The sequence below is a fragment of the Carassius carassius genome, chromosome 35, assembly GCF_963082965.1.
Source record: "Carassius carassius chromosome 35, fCarCar2.1, whole genome shotgun sequence".
Lineage (NCBI taxonomy): Eukaryota > Metazoa > Chordata > Actinopteri > Cypriniformes > Cyprinidae > Carassius > Carassius carassius.
The window spans coordinates 26791527-26814390 of NC_081789.1; the positions used below are offsets into that span (position 1 = coordinate 26791527).

At 37.2% G+C, this 22864-nt stretch overlaps 1 protein-coding gene across 13 annotated transcripts in view; it reads left to right on the top strand.

Annotated features, from left to right (window-relative positions):
* LOC132116440 (microtubule-associated protein 4) overlaps nucleotides 1–22864 on the top strand; it is a 59184-nt gene extending 36320 nt beyond the window's left edge. For 7 of the 13 annotated variants that reach the window (XM_059525250.1, XM_059525251.1, XM_059525259.1 and 4 more), the window contains 11 exons: nucleotides 10231–10922; nucleotides 11910–12149; nucleotides 13046–13166; nucleotides 13254–13313; nucleotides 15388–15692; nucleotides 17319–17366; nucleotides 18675–18767; nucleotides 19019–19100; nucleotides 19179–19291; nucleotides 20912–21068; nucleotides 22130–22864. In XM_059525250.1, coding sequence (XP_059381233.1) covers nucleotides 10231–10922; nucleotides 11910–12149; nucleotides 13046–13166; nucleotides 13254–13313; nucleotides 15388–15692; nucleotides 17319–17366; nucleotides 18675–18767; nucleotides 19019–19100; nucleotides 19179–19291; nucleotides 20912–21068; nucleotides 22130–22137 — 1919 coding nt within the window. In that variant the 3' untranslated portion in view covers nucleotides 22138–22864. Of the gene's footprint in view, nucleotides 1–10230; nucleotides 10923–11909; nucleotides 12150–13045; nucleotides 13167–13253; nucleotides 13314–15387; nucleotides 15693–17318; nucleotides 17367–18674; nucleotides 18798–18835; nucleotides 18882–19018; nucleotides 19101–19178; nucleotides 19292–20911; nucleotides 21069–22129 lie in introns of those variants that run through there. The other 6 variants (XM_059525252.1, XM_059525261.1, XM_059525257.1 and 3 more) reach the window with 6 other exon arrangements.

Below are 22864 nucleotides of genomic sequence, written 5' to 3' on the forward strand. Positions count from 1 at the left end.
AGCTTAGGGTGAAAGAAGTCTCTCTTGTCCACCAAGGCTGCATTTATTTGAATTTTCTATTTCTGTGATGCACAGCTGTATTTTCAGCATCATTCCTCCAGTCTTCAGTCTCACATGATCTTCAGAAATCAGAATAATATGATGATTCACTGCTCAAGAAACATTTCTGATTATCAATGTTGAACAAAGTTTTGCTGCACAATATTTTTGTGGAAAATGTGATACATTTTGTTTTTCTGGATTCACAGATCAGAACAGAGTTCAAAAGAAAAGCATTTGTTTGAAATAGAAATCTTGGAACATTGCAGAAGTTGTAAAGCATTGTAAAGTCATTGTATGTCACTTTTGATCAATTTAATGCATCCTTGATAAAAAAATAGTATGTTTTTAATGACGGCACATTTTTTTGCAGAAGTTGTTTGTAAGGTGGCATCATTAGCGTTGGCGATGTGTGCTATTCAGTGTCTATTCTTGGCACGGTTCCAATTTCGACAGTGTTCAAGTGTGTATGTGCTCAGAATGAGTATTATTTAACCACGATGAAACGAACATTTACCCCATTGTTGCTCTGCGTCACTGGATTCAGATGGAGTCAGAGGGTCAAAGGTCCTGCGTCAGCGTTTGAAAGCAGCAGAGTGATGGAGTCTTAAAGGTCAACGCATCGACTGTTGTAAACACAGACTGCGTCCAGGGAGGATGCAGTTTCCATGGCAACAGCAAAGATGCTGATGTTTCCATGGTAGCAAGGACACATGCTGAGAAAGTGGCCATAAGTGTGGCTTTTGTCATAAGATGTACTTTGCTCAGCATCACTGCTAATATTCATCTCTATTTTCACAAATGTATCTTAATCATGGAAATATGTAAATGAGGCAGCCTGGGGACGGTTTCTTCAACAGTTGCTGTAACTTCAGTAGGCGGTTGGAGAAAAGCGAACAGGCTGCGATCAGCAGAATAATTAGCGTCTGCTCATCGATGCAGGAAACTCTGACCGATTAACATTTAACCAAAAAAAAAAAAAAAACCTAATCCCAGCTCTGAACTCCTTTTAGTCTGACATGTTTATGCAGTGATTTGTTCATTTCCTCCTTTATTTTTTGCTAGTTCTGTTGAAATTACTTCCAGAAACATGTATTGTGTTAAAATAAGTTTGAATGCAGAGTTGATCTTCCTTTAAAGCTTCAATCTAGTGCATTTTAGCATCTACATTTTATAAAAAAATACATTTTTGTAAATGGTAAACTATTTTTTAAACTTGCACTTTTTTGCTGTTGAATGCATAAGTTTTTTTAATCAATATTTCTCTCTCTCTGAGATCTTTGAGTGGTTTTGCAGTGCATTCTGGGATTGTATATTTCTAAATTAGATTTTAAGTTTTATTTTCTTTAAGAAATTAATGCTTTTATTCAGCAGTGGCACATTGACAAAGACATTTATGATGTTGCAAAAGATTTCCGTTGAAAAAATAAAAATGCATCAGTTTCCACAAAATTATCGTGCAGCACAACTGTTTTCAAAATTGATAAGAACCAGAAATGTTTCTTGAGCAGTAAATCACCTCTTTGGCACATTTCATGTGCATTTAAATGGTAGGCAGCACACAATGTTGTACAGTAGTAAGAATGATTGATGCTTAGTGATGTTTCTTTGCAGAATATAAATAGCAGCATTGAACGATTCGACAGCTCAGGTTGAGCGATGCTTCAGTTGATGCTGAAAATGTTGTGTAAAAGACTGCAGCTGAATTGATCTGTCTCCCCTTCAGACGATTGAAGATCTGAGCATTCAGCACGTGGTGTGAAGTTAGCTTCATCATCACGCTGGCAGGGACAGAGAAAGAGCAGCTCTCCTAATGTGTGTTTGCTGATTGTAAAGCCCTGTGAGTCTCAGAGCTGGTGACAGAATTGATCTGACTGAACTAAAAGAGCCTATTTCTATTTCTGTCTCCGACTCAGAGAATGGTTCGATTGGCACAGCGGTAGTGGATCGGGTAACCGCTGAAGTGATTAGTGCTTACGGCAAGACACGTTAATTCACTGTTAGTGATGGAATTTACAGCTGGAATAAAGCTGGTTTGGGGCTCAGCAGGGTTATTTATCACTAAAACCATTAAATAAATAATAAACAAAAAACCAATAAAAAAGTCACTTCTCATTTTCATTCAGTTTGTGTTAAAATACTAAAATAAAAAGAAATTAATAAACAAACTATTTAAAATGAAAAATAAATAAAGCTATAAATGATAAAAATGACAAACACAGAACAAAATTATTAAATGTAATAAACGAACAAAATCTAATTCAAAATATTTAATACAATGATTTAATAAAGATTACAACACAATAAAAATACTAAAACTTGAACTAAAATTGCAATAAAAACTTAAAGGTGCAAATAAAATCTGCTTCAAAATATAAACAAAAATATTAACAATATACGGTAGTATATCAGGGATTCATAAAAAAAAAACATTTTGGCATTTTCGTTTAGTTTAATTTGAAGTAATAAAATAACTAATTAAAAATTAAAACTTAATTACTTTATAAACTTTTACAATACTAAAATTAGTAAAAATAACAAAAACAACCAAAAAAAACTAAAACTTGATCTAAAATTGCAATTAAAGCTAAAAGGTGCCAATAAAATCTGCTTCAAAATATTAAAATATTAACGATATATAATAGTATATCATTTATTCTTAAAAAAAAAACATTTTGGCATTTTTGTTTAGTTTATTTTGAAGTAATAAAATAACTATAACTAAATTTAAACTTAACTTTATAGATATTTAAAAAACTAAAATGAATAAAAACAACAAAAACACAACAACAACAACAAAAAAACACTAAAACTTGATCTACAATTACAATGAAAACAGGAGAATGGTTTGAAAACTAATTCAAAATATTAACAAAAACTCTTATAGTATATCAGTGAGGGTAAAATAACACTGGTCCTCTGGCCTTTCCCATAATCCCACTCAGCATTGCTTGACCTCACTCGTGCTGTATTTCTGGATGCCGGCGTTCTTTAGGAGACGATGCTCCTGTTGCCATGGCGACGGGAGGCAGTTGCTCGGGAGACCTAAGGATGCAGGGGTACCAAGGAAACGATGTTGGCTCTTAGGAGGAGGGATGATGCGCTTAAAATAGCATCTGGGTAGATGGTTGTTGGCTTTATGTTCTCGCAGCTTCATCTCTTTTGGACCACCTGTGTGTTTCTGTTCTGACATTGATGAATGTGTTCAGCCGCTGCAGTAAACCTCCAACTGCTCTTTTTATATCCCTGGTTCTGCTGCTGCTTCAGGATCTCATTCCTAACATCAGTTACTAGAAGAATATCTTGTAGTGTAATTAAAGTCTGCATGCTTCAGCAAACTTTATTTGTGATTCTGCTGTCCGTTCAAATCTGTGTTTGGCGTTTGTCATCAGTAAGTCGCTTCGAGCCTTATGCTACATAACCCAACATGTAGGTCAGCCAAGAGACTGTATGTACTGTACATGTAGGTCAGGATGTATGTTGGCACTGGAAGCTGCTGGCACTCATTTCTGTTTGATGACTTTGTTCAAGCTGGCAGCAAATGTTTTATTTATTTTACTTCTATTTATTTATTTGAAACATCCATCTCAAATCTGTTTTGATTCAATACTTCTCAAATCTTTTCAGAAAACAGAAAATCTAAAAAGATTGGATTTGTATTCAATCAATGAGTTTATTTATTTATTAGTTTTGACTTGATGAACATTCATTCACTCTAGGGCTGTGCGATATGGACAAAAAAAACCATCACAATTTTTTTGATAAATTTTGCGATTTCGATTTTAATCACGATTTTGACACACACAGGCATGCTTTACAGTCATAAATGCATTCAGTATACATTTGAATTATCAAAAAGTTGTAACATGTCTCTATAACAGACTTAAGTCAAAATATTCACTAAGATGTCAAATAAAATCTAGACATATGGCAAAAAAATTATAAAAAATAAAAATAAATAAAACCTGTGTTCAGGGAAGGTTATTTATTTATTTATTTTTGCCATTGGTCATAAAGCTCACTGTAGCGGTGCCTCAGGTGTTATATGTTTTGCCCAATATATTTATTGCCCAAGGTTCACACGTACTCCGTCTGCAGTGCGTATGCAGTAAGTTGTGTATGCGGTTCAGAGGCAGCAACGAGAGCGCGTTATTGTAAGTTAGTTGGAGTTAGGCATATGCCCAGTCCTGATTGGTTCAGATAACATACTGCGGGAGGTCAGGGCTGCGGAAAATCATGCTATAAAGCGATTTCGAAATCGTGCACTCAAATCGCGATTTTATTTCGATTTCGATTAATCACACAGCCCTAATTCACTCACTCATTTATTTAAGTAAAAATCTTTTATATTTTTTTGTTTGAACACTACATTTATTTATTTATTAACTTGACTTATTTACTTTATTTGTTTACTTGTTTATTCATTCAGTCATCATATCTAATTTAAAGTTGTTTACATTTTATTTTTCAGACATTTTATTTATTTATTTATTACATCAAACTCATATATATATTTTTTTTATGCATTATTATTATTTATTTTTTTATTTTTTATGTATTGATTTTATTTTATTCATTTTTTTGTCTCCATCCCCATTTGTTTTCCAACTGGTCAAAGACACATTTATGTGGTTTAAAGTCATTTTTAGAAAGGCTTTCCTTTATTTATTTGTATTTTATTTCTTAAATATTAAATAATAATAATTAATTAGTGATGCAACATTCTCTTACTGTCAAATACACAGTGCAACAGCAAAAATAACTTGTAATATTTGAGGTCATTTTTGCTTCAGTGAAATTTTTAATACATTAAAAACATTTCTTGTTTGTTTTTTGCAACCCAAATTCTGAATATCGTGACTTATTTTTTCTACTCATGTCACTATGCAAACTTTGTTTTGTTTATTCGTTTCTTTTATATTTTAAAGGGGGATGCAAGCGGTTCTTTCCATTCATAATTGATGGCAGATTTAGCACACAGTGCCGACCCGTCCTAGTTCAGTGTGAGTTCAATACCAGACAGGCGTCTTTCAGTTGTGCTTGTGTAACGGGGCCGGTGGGTCTCAAACTGGGGTCAGATGAGATCATCCCTACGGTGTCTCTGTCCCTGACGGCCTGGACACACTCACATTGGGACGTGGGATTGATTTGACGCGTTCAGTGGACGGGCGCTCAGTGAGCCACACAGACATGAAGCACCTCTGAACTGTGCAAGTCAGTGAGATAAATGCATGACGAAAATAGTTTCTGCTTGAGTGAATCCAGGGATTCTTCTAACAGGGTCTTAATAAAGCAAGCATAACATTGCAACAGCTTTTGGTTGGTTAAAAAGATGGAAATGGGATGAGGATGGGAAGTTGATGAAGCGATTTAATGAAGTAGCATCATTTTTCATTTGTTGAATGTGTTTGAAGACGCCCTTCAACTTAAATCATCATCTGATTCTTGTCATCTCGAGTTCTTGTGTAAGGCGGTTCATTCGCGGGTCATGATCTCGAGGCTGGTGGGATGTATGTTCTACTGAAACAACAGTTGCTGATGGAGGAAAATAGGCTCAGAAGTGACTGTGCTTATGTAACCTGATGGACACTTTGTCCACTTGCGTTAACAACGCATTGAAGGTGTGCTGAGTGTTGAAATATTCATGACAACTTTCCAAGCTGTTCACACATTTAATCTATGTTGAATAGTGACATCTTTGAATGGCCAAAGCATGAGAAGAGCTTGTATCACTTCTTCAGTACTTTGGTGGAATGTTCTGGACGCAATATTATTCTTGCTTACAATTAGTAAATTTTAAATGGCATTGCCTTGTATTTTAGACAGCTGCCATGACTTTTTCTGTTATTTTGCGCATTTATTTCTGACAGTGAGGAATGATGTTGTCTTTCTGATGAGTCATGCACAGGCACGGAAATGCAACAACAAAGACAATTATTCATTAAGATTTGAACATCACATATTTAGAGACATCTAAGAGTATAAATCAACACGGACAACAGGTGAAGATTAAAAACTGCATGTAAGAGGAAAACAATAAACTCATTGTTTAGGCGTATCGTCTATATGCAAATCTGTGCCTCCGATAATCTAAACCTGATATAGTCTGTATGTCTGGAAATTTCCAGACTGATTATGTGATAGATGTGCACACTCTCTGAAACTGTGTGTGCAAATGAATGCTCATTAAACCCTTCCTCATTCTGCATGCATGTAGCCTCAGGGATGATAGTAGTGTGTCACTATCAGAGAGAGGAGGGAAGAAAAGATGGATGCAGAGAGGACAACGTGGAGAAAACGAGAGAGGCAGAAAGGAAGGAGGGAGCCGGTTTTGGAGGGAGCAGCGAATCAACAGCCACTTTACTAGGCATGTGATTCCTGCCATGGCAAAAGGCTGGCTGATAGAGAGAGAGAGAGAGAGAGAGAGAGAGAGAGAGAGAGAGAGAGAGACGCTTCCAGCCAGATCTCTCTGCTGCTTAGTCTGCTGTTGGGTGTAGAAGCAGCAGAAAAGGTTAGCTTGTGAGGTTACGAGACAGTTACACTTCAACACAGGAAAAGGACTAAGACACAAAAACACCCAAACCAGAAGCAGAGACAGGGGAACAGAAGCATGTCCTCTCTCTCGAACCAACAACCGGCGTCTCCGTTCTCAGAATATAGTGAGCTATGTAAAGTCCCATCCATGTCCACATCAGCCACCCCTCCGGGATGGGACTGGCAGCACGGAGACCTCGGGGCACCGCCGAGTTTCGGAGGTGGCCTTCGGGGAGCGGGGATGACGGATGAAGACAAGCTATGCTTCTACGAGTCTCCTTCTGAGCTCAATGTCTCCGGACGAGGAGCTGTTCCTACAAGCGTGTCTTTCGGTAGCACCGGGGACAGTCCAGAAAGCTTCTCGTCCTCGTCTCCGTCGGCTGCGTCTCCTGGAAGATTCTCGGCTTGCACTGCAGACAACAATGACATGATGCTTCTGGAATCACCTGCGGGTCACAAAGAAGGTCTGTCGCCTCTCGAACCCTCGAAACCGACTCTGTTCTCCGGATTGCTGCTGGAACAGAGTCTCAGGACACCAACCCCTCCAAACTACTGTGTCATTGGCGTGGACAACGATAGTAACCTGGAGAGCAAAGACAAGCGGACGAAGGCTGAAGGCTCGTCGCATGAAAGCGAAGAAGAGGAAGAACTTGAGCCTTGCTTAATGAGAAGAGCCGAGCAACAGAGGAAGGCGATGAGGCGAGCGATGTCCGAGTGTTCGCACCTTTCCGTACCTGCCAGTCTCGAGCTCCCGGATAAGTATCCCGGTGGAGACGTTCTTGACAAGTTGCCTTCGCCTATCGGAGGACCTCGTCGCCAGCATGCAGGGGCTATGAAACGCTCTCTAACCGTAGCTGACGATCAACCTCCAACCCCGCCACCAACACTATCAACCACTCGAAACGACGTACAGAACGATATCAAACTACATTTGCCCTCTTTCCCTACACGCAAAGACCAAAGCAGCTTTCTCCTCTCGCCCGTGGATGACCTGCTGGAGGGACCATTCATTGACAAGGACCAAGGAGTCGTTCTACCCGTGCCAGTGACAACACGTGCCCTTAATGGGACTTGCAACAACGCTGGAGACAAAATCGACACGATTGCCGAGTCGTTTGAGGGTAGGTGATGGCAAAGCAAGAGTCAGTTTTGAGCTGTAGGATACAGACCGGGTTTTATTGGTGAGCGATGTGATCGAGAGAAGCATGGCATAATCATTCTTAGAAACAAAGATATTAAGGTTTTGGAAAGCACATTTCAATGGTTTTTGCATTGACACCATTGAAAAAACATGTTTTTTTTTTTTGCACTCTTAAAAATAATGGTTCTGTTTTGGCATCCATGGTTCCGTTAAAAACTATTAACATGCATGGGGGAAAAAAAAGGTTTTGGAAATGAATGGAACATTTTTCCAGTCTAAAACAGCTTTTATGCATTGATAGTAAATATTATTCATGGTACCATGGGTGCCAGTGAGGAACATTTATTTTTAAGAACGTATATGTGTATGAAATTGGATTTATTGAGCCAATATGTTGAGACACCGAAAGAAGCATTTCATAATTTTTCATAGGAACAAAGAAATTAAGGTTTGGAAAGTATGTGCTGATGTATTTCATTCTTTAAAAAAAAGGCTCTTAAAAGGCTTATTTTTTTAGCAGTGAAGCCATGTAAGATTTATTTTGGGTTTCTCAGAGAACCTTTAATGAAAAATTCCTAAAATAAATATTTTTTTCATTTTATTTATAGTGTTAAAAATAAAGCTTACACCTTTAACATTCTTCACACTAATAAAAAATGGTTCTTTTGGAATAAAATGTAACCTTTTCCAGTATGAAGAACCTGTTGTGCATTGATGCAAAAAAGGTTCTTCATGAAAACCTGCATATAATTGGGTTTATCGAGTCGGTATGATGAGACCTGAGTCCCGACTGCGTCTTTCTGATGGTAGCCCTGTCAGAAGTATGTGATTTATGTAGTGTCTCTGTTCTGTGTGTATGCCACTATCACGCCACTGCCAACGCATGCTCATTACCCGCTCCAGCCGACAGCGCAAGTCATTTCTGTCCTGATTTCCTAGAGTAAAACCTGCCCCCAGCAAATCCAGGTCAGAAACTCTCATCAACCTGCACCGCATTTTTAGTGATGTTGAAATTGTAATCTAGTTTAATCCCTCAGATTTCTTCTGGCTGGTTGACAGATAGTGAAAATGCATTGAAGCGAATGTCTGATTGAAACCTGTTTCCTGCCTCAAGGGGAAGCAAACAAAAGATAAAATCACTGGTGCAATGGTTTTGATAAATGGAAACGCGGGTGCAGATGATATAAAGTGTGGATTAGTGCTAATGATGATGAGTCATGGATTGATGTTTGTTGCACACTAGTGCTAGTTATTAATGCAGGATGTTTGTAATTTCTTGTAATATTTGGGGTTGATTTGGAGTCTTGAGGTGGGCGTTTCCGACGATCATGTGATCTGCATGCATGACAAGTCTTGCTTTTACAGTTATTTTTTAGTATTTAACAAAGACGACAGCAGTTCTTGAACTCCCGATTGTTTTATTATCCAAAAAGCTGGCAAGAAAAAGGTCTAAATCCATAATGAAATTGAATTTGAGACACTTTGCGTCAGTTATCCTATTCAGAAACATCAAAGTAAATGGGAAGCATTGTGAAAAATACGTAATCTACAATCCCAGAAGGATTTGGTTTATCAAAGGACAAACGAAAACTCCAGGTATTTTCTCTATCTTTCTTTCTTGAGGTTGCTTCTCAAAGTACATCTGTAAACAAAAAACGAGTCCCGTCAGGCTACTATCTGTCTGTTTTGCAGGCGTCTTCACATTTATAGACTGATTTCTTCGTTCTGTATTTCTCTCTGACATGTTCTCAGCAGTTTCTCATCTGCTTTTCTGTGTCGCTGTGAAACTCCTGTCGATGTTATTATACATGCACCTGAGCCGTGTGGAAATCAGTCAGCTCAGTGCAAGAGTTTGAAGTCGACTCAATGCATAGATATTTCTTACAAATAGCTGAAATCCACTCTCCGTGATGACAGATTCGTTTTAATACAGGATGCAGTATCTCAGCTTCCATATGCAAAAGAAAAATATTATCAGATGCATCTTTTGAGTGAACGAACATCACACTGATGTTCAGATTATAGCATCTAATGGTGAATGGTTTTGTTAGTCTGCAGCTTTAGCTTTTCTCCTTCATCTCAAGGACTCAGGCTTCTCAAAGAAACGAACAGTCTTTGTAATGGATCTGCCATTGAACGTGAAGTGATCAGAGAGCCGACTGTAAGATTTATTACACATGTACTCCGGCCAAACTCAAAACAGCGTCTCTTTAGCCTCAGAACAGCGCTCTTCTTTAGTCTTTAAGCTTTTAAGCTTTATACATGGACTAAAGTGGACTCAGATCTCCACTTTAGAATGCCATATACACATATATTTATTGTTTTAATTTGATTGTGACCCAAATTGTGGCACTTCAATCAATTTATACAAAAATGCATCTGTAATTTATAAGGCATCTTGGTTTGTCTTTTGTCATTGGTTTGGCTTTGACTAAACCATTGAAACATCTTGGCCATGACAACGTTTTTTATATATTAATCTGTTTTCAACTGTTCAACCCGTTTCTTCCTACCAGAAAACTCTGAGAAGAACAAGCCGGAGGTGAACAAAATAAACACCGTCCAGAAGTTCGATGACTTTAATGTTGTCAGCAAGACGGACAAAGATCAGAAAATGGAAACGGTGGAGGAGAAAGACAAAACTGTCCACACAACCAAAGGAGAAAACACCGAAGCTGTGGACAAAATCAAAGACGTGGATAAATCAGAGAAGGAGGACAAGGATGAAATAGCACACAAAGTAGAAACGCCAGTGAAAGTTGAGAAAGATACTAAAGATGAGACTGATAAGATCACCGATAAAATCGAGACGGCAGAAAAGATTGATTCCTCTCCAGAGATGGAGAAAGAGAAGATTGAGCCGGTGGAAAAGATTGAGCTGAAGACTGAAAAAGAAGTGAAAGTAGAGAAGAACAAAGAGGAAACGAAAGTCAAGGAGAACAAATCCGATCTGAAAGTAGATGAACAGAAGAACAAAGAAGAACCGGTGAAGGAAGTGGAGAAGGAGAAAGCAGAACAGAAGACCGAACAAGACGAGACCCAAAAGGAGAAAGTAGAACAGAAAACAGAAAAGACTGAGCCGGCTGACAAGAAACCTGCCAAAGCTGAGAAGGACGAGAAAGCCAAAAAACCAGCTGCTAAACCCAAGTCTGTGGTGAGCAACGGTGCTCCTGGAAAAGACCTGACTAGTCCTGAGAAGAAGAGCAAGGTTAGTGAAGACGTTCTGTTGTCTCCTGCTTTAGCTTCTGCTTCTGCTAATGAGTTTGATTCGGTTCTTGAAGCATATTGATCCCAAAACCAAACCAAAACTCATTTATCACTAATGTAGGGTTGGGAATCGAGAACCTGACACCAACACCATTTTAGTATGAATTAAAAATTAAATTAAATGTATGCATTTAGCAGACACTTTTATCCAAAGCGACTTACAGTGCATTCAGAATTATGTGCTATTATAGTTTAGTTTATATATTCAATTAGCTGTTCTATTTATATTTTTTAATTTTGTAGTAATTTTATGTTTTGTAATTTTATTTGTTTATAATACTCTTTTTGTCCCCCCCCCCACCGTTTTAATTTGAGTTCAGTTTTAATTTTTACTTATTTCCAATTAGTCATTTATTTAGGGTTGAAGATTGTGAGTCAAAAGTTTTATTTGTGTACTTTTATATATATATATCTCACACACACACACACATATACATATATACATATATTAATTTAATTATTGTTATTTTTTTAAGTTGTTTTTGCTGTGTCATGTTATTTTTTAATATCACTCCTTATTTATTTGTTTTTCAAGTTACTTATTTTAATCCTTATATATAAACAATAAATAAATATATTCTTATTACACATGGTTGCAAAGGCGACCTAATATTTATATTTTGTTAAAGGTTTTTCAATGACCTTTTTTTTGTTATTAACTAAAACTAAGATACATTTTCATTTTGGTCCTTTAGTGGCTCAGAAATGAGTTTATTAGCATCCAGGAACTGAAATCAGGAAATGACTCCCGGTTCCCATCCCTACATGACCATCTAGTAAACAGAGTAAACTATAATTTGGACTGGATCTGATCTTGTGCTTTTATTGGCCTGCTCTGCTCATGTCGCTGCCGTTATCATTTGTCCATATTCTGTTTTTTGTTCATCGTTTGCCATCCATCTGTTGGGTTTGCTGTCCATCCATGCAGCCTGTCGCCAGTGCAACCAAACTTAGCTCCGCCAAGCCCCGGCCGAGCTCCGCCTCCAGCGCTACAGCCCCGCCCAAGCGCTCCACCCCTACCTCAACCACCAGTGCACCCGCCCCCCTCAGACAAAAAGCCCCAGTGCCCAAAGCTCCTGCCCCAGCCGCTGGCACCAAACGGCCCTCTACAGCGCCCACACGACCCTCCACTGCGTCCAGCACAGTCACCAGAGAGGTCAAGCCCAAGGTGAGTCTCCATCCGTCTGCTGAAGACGTCCCAATCTTCTTCCAGAGGTGGAAGCGACTCCATCCAGCGCTCATCTCCGCGTGGATGCTCTGTTTGTGTGTGCTGTCCATGCTTGACCACATCAACACGTGTTTTAAAGCTTTACTGTTGTTTAAACTACTCCACGGTGCAAAAGAGGTCAACAAGGCTGCATGTATTTGATTTAAAAAATCAGTAAAATTGTGAAATAGTATTGCAATTTAAAATATCAGTTTTCTTTGTGAATGTATGTTAAAATATAATTTATTTATCTTATCAAAGCTGAATTTTCATCATTTCAGTGATTGGTCAGAAATCACTCTAATATGCTTTTTTTGAGGAAACGGTGATGCTTTTAGTTTTTCAGGATTCACAGATGAATAGAAAGTTAAAAAGAACAGCTTTTGTTTGAAATGGAAATCTTTGGTAACAAGTGTCTGTACTGATACCTTATCAATTTAATACATCTTTGCTGAATAAAAGTAATGATTTATGAATTTTGATAATGTTCGAGCTCATAAAGTCATAAGCATTTGTTATAAATTTTTCTAGGAAGCTGGAGTTAGAAATTGCTCACTGCAGCATCTATAAAATGTTTTATTCCAGGCATGAACCATTTGGAAAGGCCATGAAAAAAAAAAAAATGATTAAACTTTTTTTTTTTCAAGTCTGACACAAGTCTTCCCTCTAGTGGCCATCTGTTGAACTACACTTCTGACTAAAGTCAGTGTTTAACTATTGACATTAAATGAAGGTTAATATGTGCGATCAGGGATTAGATTAACAATAACATACACAAAATGCAATTAGATTTTTGATTATGATGGGTTTTTACTACAGAGAATCCCTAATTGACCTTGAGTCTTCTCCTCCGACAGACGGTCACAGAGAAACGGCCGTCTGTGCCAAAGACTGCTGTGGCTCCGGCTCGACCCGCTGCAGACAAACCTGCGAGCGCAGCACGCCCCGCCGCCAGCGCTCCTGCTGCACGACGCCCCGGTCAGACATGATGCATTTAAAGAGGAGCCACTGCATTTGAGCTGATTGATCAATATTCACATTATGCATTTCTGATTTTGTGTTTAGTTGCAAAGACTGAGAGCAAACCAGGAGATGAAAAGAAACCAAGCACACTGAAAACTACAGGTACAACAAACACCGAATCACTTCTAACACTATATGTTGAAGGAAATTAATGTATATTATACATGTGACCCTGGAGCATAAGTCTCTAGGGTATATTTGTAGCAATAGCCAACAATACATTGTATAAGTCAATATTATAAATTGTCCTTTTATGCCAAATATCATTAGGATATTAAGTAAAGATCATGTTCCATGAAGATATTTTGTCAATTTCCTACCGTAAATACATAAAAATGTAATATTTGGTTAGTAATATGCATTGCTAAGAACTTTGATAACTTTTAAAGAAGATTTTCCTCTATTTAGATTTTTTTGCACCCTCAGATTCCAGATTTTCAACAAATATTGTCTTCCTAACAAACCATACATCAATGGAAAGATTACTTATTCAGCTTTCAGATGATGCATTAATCTCAATTTTGAAAAAAAATGTACACTTTTGTGCTCCAGGGTCACATATATAAATGCTTTTATTCAGTAAAAAGTACTTTTATTCAGTAATATGTTTATTAATTGCTGCTGAAAATTCAGCTTTGCATCCAATGAATAAATTACATTTTAAAATGTATTCAAATAGAACACAAATATTTATTATTATTATTATTATTAATAATAATAATAATGTGAATGAACAATTAAAATATTTTTATTAAATTAATACAAAATATACAATTGTATTCCATTTAAATGACCTTTATTTTGTATGTTTATTTTGGCTGATGAAAATTTAACTTTGCATCACATAAATAAAATATATTAAAATAGAACAATTAACTTAAATTGTAGAAATAATTATATATATATATATCATTGAAAAATATTTATTCTAAATCAAATAAACAGTTTATTTATGGTTGCTGGAAATTCAGTTTTGCATCACAGGAATAAAGTACATTTGAAAATATATTCAAATATTTAAAGGTTAGATTTCACAATATTGCTGTTTTATCTATATTTTTTATTAAATAAGCACAACTTTGGAGTGCATAAAACTATACAAATCCTAATTATTCCAGACTTTTGAATGGTATTTTTATGTCAGTTCAGTGTAGTGACTTAATAGCAACACGTAAAAGATATTTTTAGAGATCCAGAAGTGAATTGCGCAGCAGGAATGAGTTTGGGATAATCTCCCACACGGAGCTCGGCTGCTCGACCGAATCCAGAGCTTTGAACCGAACGCAGCGGTGCAGAGAGATTATTTTAATCTGACACATAAAGAGGGTTTTGTGCTACGAACTGAACATTCAGATATCGCTCAAACACACACCGTTTCTAAAGGTTTCGGCACGTATTTCCCTTAAAGAGATAGCTCACCCAAAAAAGAAAATTCTGTCATTTAATTACTCGCCCTCATGTTGTTCCAAACCCATAAGACATCTGTTCATCTTCACATTTCTGATGAAATCCAACAGCTCTCCGACCCTCTCATAGACAGCAAGGATCTCTGCTGATACGCCGTTTACATTGTTTACGCTTTGATCTAAACATAAACAACATATTAGCATGCATGCGTTTCATACATTAACTATGTGATGCTCTCCAAACTCTCCACTGATGTCCCATGGATTATTTTAAAGTGCTCCTATTATGGGTTCTGAAAGGTTCCTAATTTGGTTTGGGAGTCTTTAACAACAGGTTGACATGCGTTCAAGGTCAAAAAACACTTTCGTTGTCTTAAAATTGCTCCCAAAAGATTTGTTCATAGATAACCCCCTCTTTTGCATGATGCTAATCTGCTGTGATTGGTCTGATTAGTCTTATTTTCATGTCATTATGCGTGTAATGTCTGATAAAGCAGTGTTTGTGAACACAGTGCTGTTTTGTGTTACAGCGGAAAACCGCTTCAAAAGTGACACCTAGTGGCAAAGAAATGAATTTGCATGTTCATTGAGACCAGTGCAGAAAGACCAACAAGTGGGCGGGCAATATGCTAATGGTTCATATTGACATTAACATGAAATGCCTTGGGATTTGATAAAAAAAAACGACTTGTTTCAATGATTCAGAGTCGACTCTTATACATGGTGCACCTACAGTCCAAACAAGGGTTTCTCTCAAACTGTGGTTTCAGATGCGGCCCGCTCTAAACCTGCTCCTCTCAAAGCCTCCACCACTACAAGCAGCAGCATCTCTGCTCGCCCGCGATCCACCAAAACACCCGTCTCCAGCAGCACTACAGCCGCCGCTGGGCCTGAGAAGAAGCCGGCGGTTCCCCGCGCTCCTCGACCCGCCTCCAGCTCCACCTCCAGCACCAGCGCATTGACTCGCAGCACAGCGCGGCCCAGCTCCGGCTCCACACCGGCACCCGACACCAAAAACATCCGCTCCAAGATCGGCTCCACAGACAACATCAAGCACCAGCCGGGAGGAGGGAAGGTAACGCATGCATGCACCCTTCATAGTTCTGTAGTCTGTCCTCCAGCTTTACACTGTTTTCATGTTTAGTAGTATGTGGGTCAAAGACGTTAAAAGAAATTTACAAAAGCGATTTTTATGTCCCATAGGAAGCACATTAAATGAGAGTAAAATAAACAATAAAAAACAGCGAAATTTGGTTGAAATTGTTACATTGTCATTCAGTAAAAATTCAAACAACATATTAAAATATCTAAAAGAATAAGGGCGCATGTTGAATTTGATTGTTTTAAATGAGTATAAAATTCTTATTGACCAAGTATAGTGTAATTAATTAGTTCTAGCTAATAAGTACTTGGGGTGAAAGTAATTAGTCTTTTAAACGCGTCATAAATAGATTTTTGATGTAAATATGCTTGATGAGATTGTTGGACTGAATGACATTTTAGTGGGTGTCTTCTGTAAATTAGGGGAAAATGTATATTATTTGTTTTTCGATCGGAAAAACTAAAACAATTAAATTAAACGGAAAACCTTAAAAAAAAATTGGGGGGTGAAACAACAACAATTTAAAGCAGTATTACACTCACTGTATTGTTTTTATGATTAAACCCTTCTTCGTCTTTGACCCATGTGTATGTTACACACTTAGGGAAAAAATACAATGGCGATGCTTTGCAGTTTAATTTATTTATTATATTAATTATTTACATACTATTGTACTATTTGATGATATATATACACATATTATTATTATTTTTTGTTTCAACAAATTTGTGTGCTTTCTTTCATTGGTTTTATAATTCTGTTTAGCTTTAATTTATTTTTATTTCCGTTCCAGTTTGAGCAGTTCCTGATCAGAAACAGCATTATTTAAACAAACTTCATTGGCTTTTTTTGCATGACGAAACCTGAGAAATTGTGACATTACAGGCATCATCCAGAGGCATCGGCGCAAATCTTTCATACTATTATTATTATTATTATTTTATTATTAATCAAATGTTAACATCATGTAATTTGTAATTAATAAATATCCTTTTTCCAGCTTTAAATTGCATTTCTAGAGAAAAATAAGCACATTAATCATTAACTATTCTTTATATTCTACACTGCTGCCTGTAATGTCACTGCCTTTGGTTTTGGACGCAGCTCTTCTGTCTTTATTTGTCTATCTCTCTGCAAGCCGAGTCCTGTGAGTGAAAAGCAGCATGATTCACGTCTCTTTAGAGTGTCTGTTCTGCTCATGTTGATATGTAAACTAGCTCCAGTCTTCACAAGCATTATTTATATCACTCACGTCCTGAAGTCACAGCTTCACTTTCTGGTATCGCATCCCTCCTCCCGTGTTTGTGGTTCATCCTGGTCTTTTTCCTGGCTGAGCTCTCTAACACTCCTGTCAGCACAAAGAGTTCAAGAGCGTCGTCTTGTGTAAGTCGGGCTTTAAAGCGAGGTCACACTTTTGTGTTTGGGAGCATGGAGATGAATCATGCATGATTGGAGACTGAAGAGCGTTACTCACCGCCCCTGTTCCTGCCTCTTCCTCTGATCCTAAAGTGTTCCTGCTTTTCGTATGAGGTTACAGTAGGTTTTAGCTCGTATGAGTGATTGACTCGAGGGCTGTATCTGGGCTTGTTCTGCCTGCAGGTCTCAGTGTCTCAGAGCTCGCCCTCCAAAGAGACCAGCCAGGGCAAAGTGAGTTCATCCGCCCATCACACTCACTTCTGCACGTCTGTCTCCCCTTCTCTTCTCAGTATAGCCCACAGTATAGATCTGATATTACAGTGTGTATTTAGTGGTAGCCTGATAGATTAAGAACTGTACAATGAAATATAATGTGGAGTTCTTTTGCAAAAACCGATAACTCAAATCAAGTTTTTTTTTGCGATCTTATGTTTTTATTGTGTTAGTTAGCTGTACTGTTACTTCATCCAAAAAAAAACTGCAGTTTGATTGATATTTATTGGAATGCACAATTATAAAGTTGTTGATAACAGATCTGTTTTTGCAAATGAAGTCTTCGTATATACTTTAAAAAAAGATGTCAGATAATATTAGTGTAATTTTTCATAGAAAAATATTTTAATATTTTAAATCTTAAAATGCATTTTTATTTATTTTATATTTAATTTGTAAGTATTTCACATGAACTGAATAAAATTATGTAGTTTTGTGTTTTTATTATATACATTTTAATGTTAAAATTTTTATATATTTAATATGTAAATATGACAAATATTTATTACATATTTAATTACTTGTTATAATTAATAATAAATACTTAAGAAACCTAGAATACACATTTCTCGTACTATAATTCAAAATAAATGTTAGAAAATATACTTTATAAAATTGTTATAATTTTATATAAAAAATCTTCTAGATCTGGGATTGCTCGTTTTATCAGCAGATATTGATATCAGATGAAAAAAGAAATGTTGAACTAGTAATCTTTCCGTCTTTTCTTCTGGAGATCCTTGGGTTTGTAATCATCTAGTCTTTGTTTATCATAAAGTGTTTGGCTCCACATCACATTATACACCACGGCCGGGATGCTCAAATTGCATAATACAATTATAAATAATTATAATATTGCTTAACCCTTGTCGGTTTTAAAATGTGCAGCAGTGAACAATCACAAAACTAATGCCATCGCATTATTCATAGAAATTAATTTTCAAAAAATGGCAAGATTTTCACTGAGAAGCGTAGGATTTGATGCATCCCTGCATCACATGTCCATTTGTAGCATCAATCACTGAATTTAAATTTCTGTTTTGTATCAGTTTCATTGCTGGTTTTATTAGCTAAGTTTAAAAACGAGAGGAAACGGTGTGTTTAAGAGCCCTAACGGTGTTCACACTCACACTCACCGGGGCGTCTTCACTGTCAATGATGCTAGAATCTACTAGATGCTTCTACTTGTGTCCTCTGTTGTCTTCCCTCTCTAACCTGAACCTCCCGGGTGTCCCGTCCCTCCCGGCCCGCCGTGCTGTGTTATAGGTTCAGATAGTCTCCAAAAAACTGGACTACAGTCATGTGACTTCTCGCTTGGGCTCCAAGGACAATATCAAACATGTTCCTGGAGGAGGGAACGTAAGTAACGTTTGTGCATGCGGTGTAGCCGTCGTTCAGACAAACACTGTGCCACATGATGCTCTCAGAGCCAACAATGAGATGCTTTCTTCACTCATGAGCTGGGATGAGTGCAGCTGAGCTGCATTTACATTGGATTCCGGACGTTTGTTCATAATCTTCTCTCACGCTGACTCGTTTTCAAATCACCTTGTGGTCAGTTTCTGGTTCACTTTGAGCTTCGATTTGAGCGGATGATTGTGTGTTCACAGGTGCAGATTCTCAACAAGAAGGTTGACTTGAGTAAAGTGGCCTCAAAGTGTGGCTCCAAGGCCAACATCAAACACAAACCAGGTATGATGAGAGCAGAAACGGTCTTTTAAACGGCTCTGAAGTCTCAGCTTTTAGACCAGTTTGTGTGTGTTTCTGGAGGTGGAGGAGAAGTCAGGATCGAGAGCCGTAAGGTCAACTTTAAGGATAAAGCTCAGCCCAAGGTGGGCTCGATGGATAATGTCAATCATGAGCCCGGAGGAGGGAAAGTTAAGGTGAGTTTGGAAGGACGATCAGAACCACAAACCTCTGAGATGTCCCAGTTTATTCTACATTTAGACGATTCAGAAGCTGTGTAGTGTTTAAAGGAGTAATTAACTTGTCCTGCATCATATCTGCTGAGTAAAACCTCATGTTTGTTTCTCTCCGAGGCGCTGATTTCCAAAATAGTCACACTTCATCACCAAATATGATGCGTTTCATAGCGTTTTTGCTTTAGACAAGCAATTTACACTTTCCTCTCCTTTGCGGATTGTTATTTAAATGATGCATTTTTAATATTATTATTATTATTTTTTGCAAATCAGCAGTATATAGGGTTGTGAAATGAATCATGTTGTTCTGTACAGTTACTGTAAAAGAGGACTTTCAGGAGGCTTAACTATCTTTAATATATCTCAAAGTTGTTTACTTTTAGTGAAATGTTCCTTTAAAAGCGGTTTTATTTTAAATCAGTGGTAAGTAATATTACACTTGCATGGAAAGTTTAAAACATGCTGATATGACATTTAAATTGTATTTTCATGCTTTTGTGTTTTAAGTCCATGTGTTTTTACAGTTTTCATTCCAGCCCCCCCCCCCCCCCCCAAAAAAAAATCACTTACAATGTATTCATTTTTTTTTTAAGTTGAATTTTTCTGGCATTTTAAAGACAAGAATAAGGGCTTTTGTCTGGTTGGAAAAAAAACCGTGGGTTCAGGCCGATGTGTGATAGTGATGTCACCTGCCCCTCAGCCTATGGCCATCCATTTCAGTCACATGACCACTTGCTCCGCCCATTATTAGTTTGCACCCATCCACTCTGAACACACATTTGTGATTATGGTCAATGACACTGATTTTAAACTTTAACACACATTTACTGAGACTTTTGGAAACCGCATGAATTTTCTACTTTTTGCTACATCTGTAATAAACATAAAATGAGTTTAAATTAAGCATGTTTAACAGAATAATGGTGCAGTTTTATATTTTGGATGAAAACTTTTGTTTTATGTGAGCTTCTGTTCATATTTTTTCAAGTTTTAGAATTATTAAAACGTTTTTGTTTCTGAACATAATTCTTAAAAAGTTTAAGTGCATATGATTGGCACGCGTCTCCGTTTGCATGGATTTCTATTCATTCCCATTCATCGTCATACTTTTAAATTGAAAAATAGAAGGTGAATTTATGAGTCATTACATTTCTGTCATGATTTTTGATTGTAAAGTTTTGCTTTGTTCGCTGCACAGATATACCGTACCAGTGTAGAGTTTCATTTCATAATAATAAAAAAAGTAATGTAGTGATCAAAAAAAAAAAAAATGTATTTGGACAAAAAAAAAAAAAAAAAAAAAAAATATATATATATATATATATATATATATATATAATATATATATATATATAATATATGTTAACTTTATATATTAATCATATTAAAATATTTTCAAAATAAGTGAATTATTTTAAAACCGAAAACTTTGGATTATCAAAGAGGAATTGAGTCCAATGTCTAAACTGGTTCTGTATATCAGCCGTATTTCTTCACCATGCAAGGATTGAGTTCTGTTGTTCAAGCGTCCATCTCCATCTCCCTCATGTCTGGTATTGATGCCCTGCTGTGTGTTTCTAGGCTGAGGGGGCCCAGGAGACTGCTGGGGGCAGCGGGGCTCCCTCTAGTGGTGTCTCAGCAGGCCCTGCCCAGGAGAATGGGCTGAAGGAGGGCGCCCCCTGCAGGAGTGAGGAGCTCCGGGACCCACAGGGTCTGGACTCACTCATCCCTGAAACAAGTAAGTTTGTGTGTATCCCGGCCCGAGGAACCCGACATGACTAACCCCGTCAGACGAGAGGCCCTCAATCACCACATCCACACCCATTCCTCACATTTACTGCTCAATATTATTCGCTTCTCCATCAGCTCATACACATTATTACTTTGTGGCTTTTTTTTAGCTCTTAATTTTATGCAAATTGTTTGATATTCTGTTTTGTTTGGTTTACCACTGTACAAGAGGTCGACCGATTAATAGTGTAATGGGAGGGGGTGGTCTAATTACTGATTCATTTGTCTGATTTTATTATTAAAATGTTGAATAAAAACATTGAATGTAGCTTTTTTTTTTTTTGTAAAAAAATTTAAATATTGAATATAGAATTAAGGATTAAATTCAAAATGTTAGAGTTTTAAATGAAAATAGAATACATAACATTTTAGATAAAATCAAAATATGGAATAAAAACGTGAATGTGGCATTTTTAAAGTCAATTTAAAACTTATTTTAAAAAGAAACATTTTTGGCAAGATCAAAGTCTTTAATAAAAAAATTATATACATTTTATCTTTACTAAGAATGTCAAAATATTGAATAAAAACATTGTAACATTTTATTGTTTAAAAAGACAAATTTGAATAAAGGCATCGATGTAACATTTTAATTTTTTTTTTTTTTTTTTTATTAAACTCAAAATATTGAATCCTAGGACATTGATATAAAAAAATTAATCAAAATCTTGAATAAAACATGGTATGAATTTTATTTTCAAGTAAGATCAAAATATTGAATAAAAACATTGAACGCACTTGTTTTTTTTTTTGTTTTTTGTTTTTAGTAAAATTAAAATAATAAATAAATTGAATATGACATTTCATTTATTTAAAAAAAATCTAAATATTGAATAAAAAATGAATCATTTGTTTGTTTAAAACAAATAGAACGTTTCACTTTAATCATAGTAGTGTTAGTCTTTTATTGGTGCACATGATCAATCGGTCGACCTCTGCGCTGAACAGATGTTTATAAAGCACAGTTTTCTGATCTCCAAACCGTCTTGACCTCTTCTTATTTTTCAGGCATCTAACTCGACTTTTTGCTATCACTCTGTCCTCCTCATTTCCCCCCCGACCGCTTCCTCTCCTCCCCTTCCTTATGTCCTGTCCCTCCTCTGTCCTGTCTCTCTCTCTCTCTCTCTCTCTCTCTCTCCACACTCTCTGATGTAGATTGAGTCTTTCAAGCTAAATTTCCGCGAGAACGCCCGCTCTCGCACGGACCACGGCGCTGACATCATCACCTGGCCCGTTTCGGGCGACCGTCACCTTCTCCGCAGCAGCGTCTCGCTCAACGACTCCCTCTCGACCGCCGGCATCCCTCGCTCTCTCACCACCCCGATCCTCTCATCCTCCCAGGAGCCAGGGGGCGACGTCAGCTCGCTCACCGGACTCCGGACGTGATTTCTGTCTTCTCATTGGTCCACTGCTCTCTAAAGCCCGCCTCCTTCCATTGCTAAGACTCACATGATTGGTGTGCTCTCTGTTGGTGAGGCTGTACAGACTACAGTCATCAGGATGTGAGCAAAAAATGCTCATATGTAAACGTGTCTGGGTGTGAAATCTGTTACACTTTAAACTCGCGCTACTCATCCCTAGCCATCCGCACACCTGCGACATCTCTTGTGGTAGAGCATGAATCTAGTATTCATTATCAAACCTGCTCATGCCCATCTGATCATCACTTGCAAACACCTCTGGATCCATCTGGACATCATCTCTCGCTGTCTTCAAGTCCTCATGGGAAGTTTGTGCTTAAGC